The sequence below is a fragment of the Colobus angolensis genome, unplaced genomic scaffold, assembly GCF_000951035.1.
Source record: "Colobus angolensis palliatus isolate OR3802 unplaced genomic scaffold, Cang.pa_1.0 Scaffold50, whole genome shotgun sequence".
NCBI lineage: Eukaryota > Metazoa > Chordata > Mammalia > Primates > Cercopithecidae > Colobus > Colobus angolensis.
Genome location: NW_012118488.1, coordinates 2725605 through 2736877, shown reverse-complemented (window position 1 = coordinate 2736877; position 11273 = coordinate 2725605). Strand labels below are relative to the sequence as shown.

The window sequence follows — 11273 nt, the reverse complement described above, 5'->3', positions numbered from 1 at the left end:
TCTCGGCTCACTGTAGCCTCAACCTCCCAGGCTCAAGTGATCCTCTCACCTCAGCCTCCCAAGTAGTTGGGACTACAGACGTGTGCCACCACACTGGGCTATTTTTTGTAGAGATGGGGTTTTGCCATGTTGCCCAGGCTGGTCTCGAAATCCTGAGCTCAAGTGATCCTCCCACCTCGGCCTTCCTAAGTGCATGATTTTACAATTTAAAGTGAAAAGCATTTTACTTTCCCTCTCAGAACTCTTAGAAAACCTCTGAAGGAGTAGAAGGGAAGAATGATCAGTTTAAGCTCAAGTGATTCACAGCCAAGGCAGATTAAAAGCCCAGAGCTCTGTTCCAATCCCAAATTCCACTTTGATGAGGAGTCCTATATGTATGGTCCGATATCACCTCTGGATTAGTAGGGTCAATGCAGACAGGCTGCAGACAATCAGCCAGACTTCTCCAGTCTCAGAATGTCAGGATTTGGAGTAAATGGCTGACCCAGAACCTTGAGGGCCTGGCTAACATGGACTTTCCCCAGGTTAGAGTCCTCAGGGCAGTAACTAGGAACTGCCCAATGCTCATCTCAAGCTGGGGCTGAGATTCAGAAAGGCAGATACTCTCGGAGCAGTGTTATTTTCAAGCCTTCATTGAGTCCCAAGAAGGGTAGTCTTTTGTGGCACTCAAGAGCAGGAACCCATGAGCACCATGAACTGGATAGTACTTGGTAGGGATGAATTATGGACCATTTTTTCGCTCCACCTTGTGTGTCTGTGCGTGTGCGAAATGCCTGCCTTCTTCCTCTCCCAACTTTGTTTCTTGGAACAGAGAACTTAGTAGGAAGAGAAGGGAAAGGCTTTTGCTATAGGGATTGGGGTTGGGGGGACAGTGAGAAGGGAGGTAGGTCACAAGATGGTCATGTTCTGGGTTTTTGGAAGGATCCCAGGACTTTCATTAAGGTAAATGGGGGAATCAAAGTAAGAAATCAAATCTTTCAAACTGTACTTTCCCCTAGGCTTTAACTCTACAGCTCCACTTCAGGCCAAATAGGTGGGTTTGGGACTTGAGGGGCCAGGGCCCTGGTGCTGACATTCTTCTTGATTTAAGGAATGAAGACTCAATCTTTATCTCTGGCAGAGTCTATACTAGCAGTCCTGAGAGCAGCCAGCATTTTCCTAATAGTCGTATCATCAACACACACATTTCCTGAAAGGAAAAACAAAGTGGAGGTGGTGGGAGAGTTGGAAGTGACTCAAATTGCTTTCTTCAATTTGCACATAGGTTTTTTGATACGTTCCTTATTCCTGAGTCCTATCCAGGATCCCAGGGGTTGGAACGAAGAAAGCCCAGTCTCCCATGACCCTGGAAGTCGCTGAAACCCCTAAAGACACTAACTGTGGGTCCCCATTTGAGTATCCCATTCCTATTCCTTTACTTCCAAGTGTCTCTGTGCTGGGTGACTGGAGGGATTTATAGGGAAAGTATGGAGGAGGTGATCTCCCAGGCAATTTGGTCCCCTTTAATGAGCCACTGCAGAATTTAAACTGTGAGGCTGGCTGCCCCAACTGAGTCAGAACATGATAGTTGCCTCCACAGTGGCTGGGCTCCCTCAAAGCACTAATAACCGTGCCTGCACTAGACACACATGGAAAAATGCGTGGCAGCTTCCTGGACTCTTCATTGTTTCTTCTACTGTTTTCTTCCCTCTCCTTCCAGTAAAGCTCCCTTCCCTCCTGCTGCCCGCCATCACTCTTCTGTTCAAGGTGAACACTGGCAGGGATTCAAAGGTCTGCTGATCCAGTCCTTCTCTCCTTACACAGTGCAGATAGGAAAACTGAGGCACAGAGAGGGCGACTGACTTGGTCCAGCACACTGAGCTAGAACAGAACATTACATGAGACTCTGGATTGCTCTGCTGTGCAGCCACGTAGGACCAGACTTCCTAATGGTTGGGGTCTGATCTGGGCTGAGTTTCTCCGAATTGGGTAACTCCCCATTAAAACCCAGGGTTGGAGAAGGGGGCTGGGGACCCTGGGACCAGCCAGTCTCCCTATTCAGCATGTGTGATGCATGATAGGCAAGAAACAGCTGGCTTGTTCACCTAGACCTGCCGAACTAGAGGAAGGGAGACTCTTGGTCTCTGTTCAGTGACCCTCATATTTGACCCCCTTCCTCCCTCTCTCCTCCCTCCCTCCTCTTTGGACCCCACTCACAGTTCTCTGGGCTTGGCTAGGCCCTCCTCTGGTTTCTAGGCGGTGTCAGGGCACGCAGCAGCTGCCGTGGCCGCCCTGAGGTTGGAGCAAGCCTCTCCCTTCAGCTGTCCATCCTTTGATTCCTCCTCAGATCCATTTGTCCCATGGTTTTGAGGCCATGATGGGCTCTAATTTCATAGCTGGCTCCCTCAGCCCTGGCCTCAGAGGCACTTAGGCTTGTCCTGAGAGGGTTCTAATTCCTGAGGATGTCGCAGGGCTGACTGGGTTGGGAAGGAAGGAGGAGGTGACAGTGGCCTCCTCCCCAGCAGCCGTGCCTCCATCATCTGAGCTCTTAGGTCTCGGATCCCGTTGTCAAGTTGTCCAAAAGATTTTCCTCTAAGGCCAGGAGAGACCACGCTTGACTTCATTTCAGGGAGAAAGGCCCAAGTCACCCTTCATCTCCAGCCGGTGCTGTCCTAGCCTTAGGCAGAGCTCCAGGGCAGGGCTCCACGGTCCCACCAGCCACTCTAGGCCGTCCTCCAGGCCGTCGTCCCCTGCCAAGCGCAGGCTCCGGCCCCTGAGAGCTGTAGCCTCTGGCCCCTGAGAGCTGTAGCCTGGCAAGCCCTTTCCAGACTTCAGAGAAGAACAATGGAAAAACTGGGTGAGAGCGCTGCAAAGGAAAAACGTGTATGGTGGGATGAGGAAGTGAAGTAAAATGGAGATGAGAGAAAGAAAAAAGAAATAGGAGAGAGAACAAAAGGAAGGAGGAAGGAAAAATGAGAAAAGAGAAGAAGGAAAAATAAGGAAGAAAAAGCAAACAAAGAGAAAAATAGTGTAAGTGAGAAGAGAGACAGGGAGAAAAGTACTAAAGGGAAAATGAAGACAGAGCAACGGGTGGGTGGCGGAACCAGAGTGAACAATAACAAGAAAAGAAAAGAAAGAAATCAAGAAAGAGCACACAAAAAGCAAGATAACTGAAATGGAAGGAAGCAAAGGCAGTGAGAAAAACACAAATATAAAAAGAAAAGAAGATATCAAGACTAAAGACAGGAGATAAAATGCAGACGGAAGGAAAAGATGAAAAGAGGAAGGAAAGAAAAGAGCACACCTCAATTAGGCCATTTTCATAAAACCAAGAGGAGCCGGGAGACCGCAAGCAGTTCAGCCAGACCCGCGCCGCCGGCGGACCGCGGAGCCCACCTTTCGGGAGAGGGGAGCGTCGCGCTGCAGAGAAATCCTCTCTATTCATCACCACCAACCTGACAGCCGCCATCGTCGCCGCCACAGAGGTTGCTCCAGTTGGGAGAACGCAGGCAGCGGGCACTCACTTTACAAAAAATAAAACATAGTTTAGCAGATGCCCTCAAGAGCGGCAGGTGGGCGCCTCCCGCCCCCACCCCTCGTTGGCGGGTCCCTAGCCCGGGCGGGGGCGGGAGCTGACACGGAGGTGCCAAGTCCCCGTTGCCGGAACCCCCGGGGGCGCGGCGGCTGCGCTCAAAGGCCGGGCTGTAAAGGTCACAGGCGGTCTGTGGGGCCGAGCTGAATGGGCTCCCGGAGGTAAACAGACTCTTAACTTTCAACTTGGCCTTGACCTTCCTGGAGGTGTCTGGCCGGTATGTAAAGGAGCACGCTGAGGCTTTCAGCGCTTTTGGTTGGGTCAGTAAAGAAAGCAGGGGGAGGCTCCGGGCTCCGGGAGGGTCTGCCAGGAGGCTCCCAGCAGGATACAAAGGCATCTGTGGGGCTGGGGGAAGGGCAGGGTCAGTCCAGTCAGTCTGGAAGATCAGGACGCCTGGGCTGTGTAGGGACTTCCTCGCTAAACTCATGTAGAGACCCACGGAGGACTTGGAGGCTCTGAGCCTCAGTTTCCCGATGCAAGAACTATGAAGCTTATGCAGGGCTGAGGGAGTAAGTGAGAAGTGACTGGCACTCTTTAGGGCAACTCTCCTTTTCAAGTAAAAACAGGTTGCTTGTAATTCATTAGAAGCAGATACACATGGAGTCACACAAATAGAGCTCATATTTATTCAGATTGTGAAAGGCTTTTATGTGCAAAATCTCATATCACCACAGTATTTATGTGAGGAAAGAATTATTATCCGTATTTTACAGATAAGGAGACTTAATCTTACCTTAACTGATGCCAGTTGAGGTCCATGATAGCTCATGGGCAGACGCACACACATACCTATGTACAGGAAATAGGGGCACATACCCAAGTGTTAATAAATATGAGATCCAAGACTGGGTGTGGTGGCTCATGCCTGTAATCCCGCACATTGGGAGGCCAAGGCAGGGGGATCACTTGAGGCCAGGAGTTCGAACCCAGTCTGGCTAACACAGCAAAACCCCGTCTCTACTAAAAATATAAAAAATCAGCTGGGCCGTAGTGGCACTCACCTGTAATCCCAGCTACTCAGGAGGCTGAGGCATGAGAATCACTTGAACCCAGGAGGTGGAGGTTGCATGAGCTGAGATCGTGCCACTGCACTCCAGCCCGGGTGACAGAGTGAAACTCTGTCTCAAAATGAATGAAACAAAATGAAATAAAATAAAATAAAAATGAGATCCAGAACTGTTCCCTGGGATCTAGCAGATGCTAAATAAATTGTAAAGCAAATAAAACAAGCACTATAGAATTTATTTGTATTGAAACGTATCCCTTTACAGGAGGGTCTCCAGCACAGCTGGTGACCTTCTCCCCACTCCCTCCACGTTTAAGTTAACCATCTCTTCATTCCACAACACTGCAGTTACATGCACTTAGCTACTTATTTCAATGAATATGGATAAGAACGCTATATATCCAAAAGCACAATTTCAGGAAATGTTGAAATGAATTTTAAAAATTTTTGTTTTTAATTATTTTTCCTTAGTATTTGAGGTACAACTGATATGCAATAAAGTGCAGAAATCCCAAGTGTACAGCTTGATGAATTTTCATGTCAACAAAGTCTTGTAACTAGCATACAGATTGAGATGGAGAGTATTTCCAGCACCCCAGAAGGCTTCTTTATGTCCTTTTCCAGTCAGGAGACATCTCCCCATGGCAATCTCTATTCTGACTTCTATCACTATACCATAATTTTGCTTGTCCTTGAACTGCATAGAAATGTCGAAATTGAATCATACAAAAGCTACTCTTTTGTATCTGGCTTCTTTCATCCACTTATCTGTGATTCATCAATGTTGTGTATAGTAGTGGTTTATTCTTTTTCAAAACGCTGTGTAGTACTTCATTGTTTAATTATACCATGCTTTCTTTACTCATGCTACTGTTGATAGACATTTGGGTTGTTTCTAATTCTATATTTTGCTACTATATTTTGGTTTCATTTGGAGATGGGGGTATCCCTATTATCCCTATTACCCCTGTTGCCCAGGATTTTCTTTTCTTTTTTTTTTTTTTGAGATGGAGTCTCACTCTGTCACCCAGGCTGGAGCACAGTGGCATGATCTTGGCTCATTGCCTTCCAAATTCAAGTGATTCTCCTGCCTCAGCCTCCTGAATAGCTGGGATTACAGGTGCCCACCACCACACTTGGCTCTTTTTTTTTTTTTTGTATTTTTAGTAGGGACAGGGTTTCACCATGTTAGCCAGCCTGGTCTCAAACTCCTGACGTCAAATGATCCACCTGCCTTGGCCTCCCAAAGTGCTGGGATTACAGACCTGAGCCGCCACGCCTGGCCCCAGGCTAGTCTTGAACACCAGGGCTCAAGCGATCCTCCCACCTCCGCTAGGATTAGTTGCTAGGATTACAGGCGTGCACTGCCGTGGGTGGGTTTGAGCAACTATGGATAAAGCTGCTGTGGACCTACTAGTACATGCCTTTCGATGGATATAAATATTCGTTTCTGTTGGGTTGGGTTTATGCCTAGGAATGGAATTGCTGGGTCATAGGGCATGACTATGACTATTATTATTTTTTTAATTTAGGGATCTATTAATGCCTCTACTGTACAAGGATGAATAAATGTGCTTGTGTGTGTGTTTGCCTAGTGGAAGCTAAAACTGTGGACATGCCCCATGTATCTATCATCTACCAAGAAAAAATTGGTGAAAAATTCTTAGTCTTTAGGTAAAAATCTGGATATTTCTGCAGTTCATAATTAGACAAGCAAGAAACTCTGGTGAGAAACTGGAAAGCACTGGAGAGACGACGTCTCCCTTTTCTTCCATATTGTTTTCAAATGCAATAAAATCTAGTGAAGATTTCGTGCTTGGTGTCTTCAGTTACAGCAATGCTCATTAAGAGTGATGTGCACTACAGCCTGTGGGCCCTTTCCCACAAAGTGGCTTAAGTTCAAGGTCAGGTTGGTGAGAGGCTATGATTGAGTCTGCCCAGAGTTTAGGGTAATCTATTCCATATAATTGCCAAGACCCTCGTGTGGAATGGAAACATTCCTGTCTGCTCCAGAAAAACTGGGAGTTCTAGAAAAAGCAGACAGAAGAATTTGATTTGGGAGGGGTAGTAAAGGAAGTGGAAAACCTCTAAAGACAGATTTATGAAACAAACCCTTTGATTCTTCTGAATTGCACTGCACAATAGGCCCCAACAGAGGGGCCTCAAGCAATTCTGCCAATGGTTGGGGCTTCCCCTCCCATTCCCTTTTCCTTCTAAGGAAGTTTAAAACTTGGAGGAGGCAGATAGGGGTCTTGGACTTTCTGGGCACTCAACTTGGGTGGGAGTGTGCCAGCATCAGGACAGTTTCCTAGGCTTCTTGCAGACCATAGGGAGAGGGCTGCAGGGCAGGGAGACTGGCATCTCCACACAGGCATCTGTATTCTTGGGGTCCAGAACTCCGACAGCTGGTTTCTGGCAGTCAGCCAGGCCTGGCTTCCTCAGACTTCCTTAGATCCCAAAAAAGGGGGAAAGCGACTCTCTTTTCTTTCTCTTTTCTGACTGGCACTTTAGGATTTTACAAGATTGTGTCCCATCCCCTCTGTCAACTTCTCTCTTTCCCTCTTTGTGTTGCTGTTCTGGGTCTCATCTCTCCCTCTCCCAGTCCGTCCCTCAAGTCCTGTGGTTCTCCGTTCCTCTGTACGTCTTTCCCCACACTTAAAGGGAAATCCAGACCCTTCCACAGGCCACTCTAGAGGCTCCATTTCCCCTTCAGGTCCGGACGTGGAGTGTCCTGGGCTCCGTCTAGATCGCGTGTCTTCTACGTCTGAGTTCGTGTCTCCCGCCTCTTCCCTCAGCCTCACCCGAATCAGGGCCTCCAGAGCATTCTGGGCAGCAGTGAGTCCCTGGGCAAGGGGCGTCCAGGTCACCTCCCTGGGGCCCGGAGCAGCTCATTCCAGGACATTTGGGACAGGAAGGGTACCGGGAATGAACCAGAGTGCTAGTACCCAGGACCCAAAGCCAGGAGCTGCCGGAAATACCCATTAACCCCCATTTCCCAGCCTCCTCTTACACAGGCGCATTCCCGGGTTCTCCTTTGAGGCCGGGAGCGGCCTCCCAGCCCCACCCCCGACTCCCCTTCCCCCCCAGGAGATGGACACTTTATAGGGAGAGCTTTTTATTCTCTCGTTAAACCTGCCAAAGCGCAGGAGACAGAGAGCCAGTGAGGGAGGGGAGGAGAAGGAGGTGGGGCCCGGCCCCTCATCCCCTCTCCCTCCGCCCACCACGCCTCCCCTCCCCCCGGACGTGGAACTGGGACTCTGCAAATTGGAAAGCAGCGAAAGGACACCTCCTTCCTTTACTCTCGTGTTGTTTTTAAGTGCAATGAGAGACAGAAGAGTGGAGAGGGAAAAGAAGAGAGAGAGGGAAATAAGAGAGAGAGGAGAGAGAGCTGAGAGAAAGAGAGAGAAAGAGCGAGAGAGAAAAAATAAGCTGGGGTAAAGTATTTTCGCAGTTTCTGTCTTTAGGATTTTATTAGCTTCTCTCCCCCAGGCCGCAGCCAATCAGCGCGTGTGCCCGGGCCCCTGCGTCTCTTGCGTCAAGACGGCCGTGCTGAGCGAATGCAGGCGCCTTGCGAGCTGGGAGCGATTTAAAACGCTTTGGATTCCCCGGGCCTGGGTGGGGAGACCGAGCTGGGTGCCGCCTAGATTCCCCGCCCCCGCACCTCATGAGCCGACCCTCGGCTCCATGGAGCCCGGCAATTATGCCACCTTGGATGGAGCCAAGGATATCGAAGGCTTGCTGGGAGCGGGAGGTGGGCGGAATCTGGTCGCCCACTCCCCTCTGACCAGCCACCCAGCGGCGCCTACGCTGATGCCTGCTGTCAACTATGCCCCCTTGGATCTGCCAGGCTCGGCGGAGCCGCCAAAGCAATGCCACCCATGCCCCGGGGTGCCCCAGGGGACGTCCCCAGCTCCCGTGCCTTATGGCTACTTTGGAGGCGGGTACTACTCCTGCCGAGTTTCCCGGAGCTCACTGAAACCCTGTGCCCAGGCAGCCACCCTGGCTGCCTACCCCGCGGAGACTCCCACGGCCGGGGAAGAGTACCCCAGCCGCCCTACTGAGTTTGCCTTCTATCCGGGATATCCGGGAACCTACCAGCCTATGGCCAGTTACCTGGACGTGTCTGTGGTGCAGACTCTGGGTGCTCCCGGGGAACCGCGACATGACTCCCTGTTGCCCGTGGACAGTTACCAGTCCTGGGCTCTCGCTGGTGGCTGGAACAGTCAGATGTGTTGCCAGGGAGAACAGAACCCACCAGGTCCCTTCTGGAAGGCAGCATTTGCAGGTAACCTCTATTACCCTGGGTCCCCCTGTCTCTGAGCCTGGGGTTGTGGGTCCCACTGACATTTCCCTGGGAGGAGGAGGAGGGAGACTTGGGCTGGTGAGGATGAGCTTGGTGCTCCTCCCTTGGTAATTAGGACTCTGAAGGAGGGTCCAGGCAGCTGGAGGGCCTAGATGGAGGTCTGTGTGAGGGTCCTGAGCTGGGTGCTATCCGAAGCCTGAGGGCCACCTCCCTTCTCCAGGAGGCCCTGGGACCAGCCTTTTAACATGTCTGAGAGGTTTGGATCTCTTTGCTGTTGAGTGGGGATCACGGTGTCCCTACCCAGCACAATTCCAGACTAATTCTACACAAAGGCTAAATAACTCTCAATTCGGTGAGTCGGGAGTAGGTGTGGGAGATAGGATGTACTGTAGAGAATACAACCCCTCACTTTCTTTTAGATGAGTTTTCCAATTTCCAAAGAAAAATTTAGGTTTCCTGCAGTCATGACATAGGTGTGTGCATTGGGATAGGTGAATGTGTGTGTGTGTGTGTGTGTGCGCGTGTGTATATGCATGTAGTGGGAGTGGGAGCAGAAACGTGTTTCCAGAATTTGCCCGTAGAATCTAAAAGAGTGGTCAAGAGTCTGGAAATGCATGAAGAGTGGACGTATGTGATGGTGGGCAAAGGCCTGACTGTGTGTGGCGTGGGGGTATGTTTGCAGATTCGCGGGTGTGAGAGCAGTGATGGGTGAGGACGGCCTTCAGGAACCAAGGCTGAGTGGTGGTGAGAGAACAAGCCGGAAGCCAGGGTGGTGTCCCGGTATGCTTTAGAGGAACAGGAGTGCACGTGTGCCTGTAGGGTGACCTGTGTGCACCTGTGGGATGACTTAGCTTGGGGCTTGCAGGGTCTGGGTCTGCATGGGTGGGGATCTGACTATGCCTTTTCCTCCCTCCCTTTCCTGCCGTGCAGACTCCAGCGGGCAGCACCCTCCTGACGCCTGCGCCTTCCGTCGCGGCCGCAAGAAACGCATTCCATACAGCAAGGGGCAGTTGCGGGAGCTGGAGCGGGAGTATGCGGCTAACAAGTTCATCACCAAGGACAAGAGACGCAAGATCTCAGCAGCTACCAGCCTCTCGGAGCGCCAGATTACCATCTGGTTTCAAAACCGCCGGGTCAAAGAGAAGAAGGTTCTTGCCAAGGTGAAGAACAGCGCTACTCCTTAAAGAGATCTCCTTGCCTGGGTGGGAGGAGGGAAAGTGGGGGGTGTCCTGTCCTGGGGAGACCAGGAACCTGCCAAGCCCAGGCTGGAGCCAAGGACTCTGCTGAGAGGCCCCTAGAGACAACATCCTTCCCAGGCCACTGGCTCCTGGACTGTTCCTCAGGAGTGGCCTGGGTACCCAGTATGTGCAGGGAGAGGGAAGCCCCTTGTGACAGCCCACTCCACCAGGGTCCCCAGAGAACCTGTCCCAGTCATCATCATTCATCCTGACAGTGGCGATAATCACGATAACCAGTACTAGCTGCCATGATCATTAGCCTCATATTTTCTATCTAGAGCTCTGTAGAGCACTTTAGAAACTGCTTTCATGAATTGAGCTGATTATGAATAAACTTGGAAGGCGATCCCCTTGCAGGGAAGCTTTCTCTCAGACCCCCTTCCATTACACCTCCCATCCTGGTAACAGCAGCAAGACTGAGGACAGGGGAAAGGGCAGATTCGCTTATGTGGCTGTGATGTCCGTTTAGCATTTTTCTCAGCTGACAGCTGGGCAGGTGGACAATTGTAGAGGTTGTCTCTTCCTCCCTCCTTGTCCACCCCATAGGTTGTACCCACTGTTCTTGGAAGCCCCCATTCTTAACACGATGATTTTGCGTCGTGTGAAAATGAAGCCAGCAGGCTACCCCTAGTCAGTCCTTCCTTCCAGAGAAAAAGGTTTGAGAAAGTGCCTGGGATTTCCTCCTGCAAACTCTCTAAGTCTTCCTTAAATATTTCTAGTGGTTCTGACCAAAGCAGGTCATGGTTTGTTGGGCATTTGGGAGCCCAGTGAAGTACATGTTTGTGGCCTTGCATACTCAGCCCTTCCCAGGCACAAACAGCGGCAGAGTGGTGCCAACCCTGTTTTCCCAGTCCACGTAGACAGATCCACAGTGCGGAATTCTGGAAGCGGCAGACAGACAGGCTCTTTGCAGAACCCAGACTCTGAGAGGGACATGGGGACCTCTGCCTCTGTGTTCATTCTCTGATGTCCTGTACCTGGGCTCAGGGCCCTGTGGGACTCATCGCCTGGCCACGCAGCAAAGCCAACCGGTTCGTGCTGGGCCTTCCTGCATCTTAGGCTGGGGGTGGGGGGTGGAGGTAAAGTCAGGCTCCAATCAGGCTTAGAATATGTGTCACAGGCTGAATGGTGTCCTCCCAAATTTATATGTAGGAG

At 50.8% G+C, this 11273-nt stretch overlaps 1 protein-coding gene across 1 annotated transcript; it reads left to right on the top strand.

Moving 5' to 3' along the window:
* Nucleotides 1–8111: 8111 nt before the first annotated feature.
* Nucleotides 8112–10787, top strand: HOXB13 (homeobox B13). The gene is made up of 2 exons (XM_011959881.1): nucleotides 8112–8862; nucleotides 9811–10787. The coding sequence occupies exons 1-2, from the start codon at nucleotides 8262–8264 to the stop codon at nucleotides 10062–10064; spliced, it is 855 nt and encodes a 284-aa protein (XP_011815271.1). The 5' UTR covers nucleotides 8112–8261; the 3' UTR covers nucleotides 10065–10787.
* The last annotated feature ends 486 nt before the right edge of the window (nucleotides 10788–11273 follow it).

Excerpts from the sequence above, each read along its gene's own strand:
- HOXB13 (XM_011959881.1), top strand. The coding sequence starts at position 8,262 with ATGGAGCCCGGCAATTATGCCACCTTGGATGGAGCCAAGGATATCGAA. Across the intron at positions 8,863-9,810 it reads CTGGAAGGCAGCATTTGCAG|ACTCCAGCGGGCAGCACCCT; the intron begins GTAACCTCTATT and ends CCTGCCGTGCAG.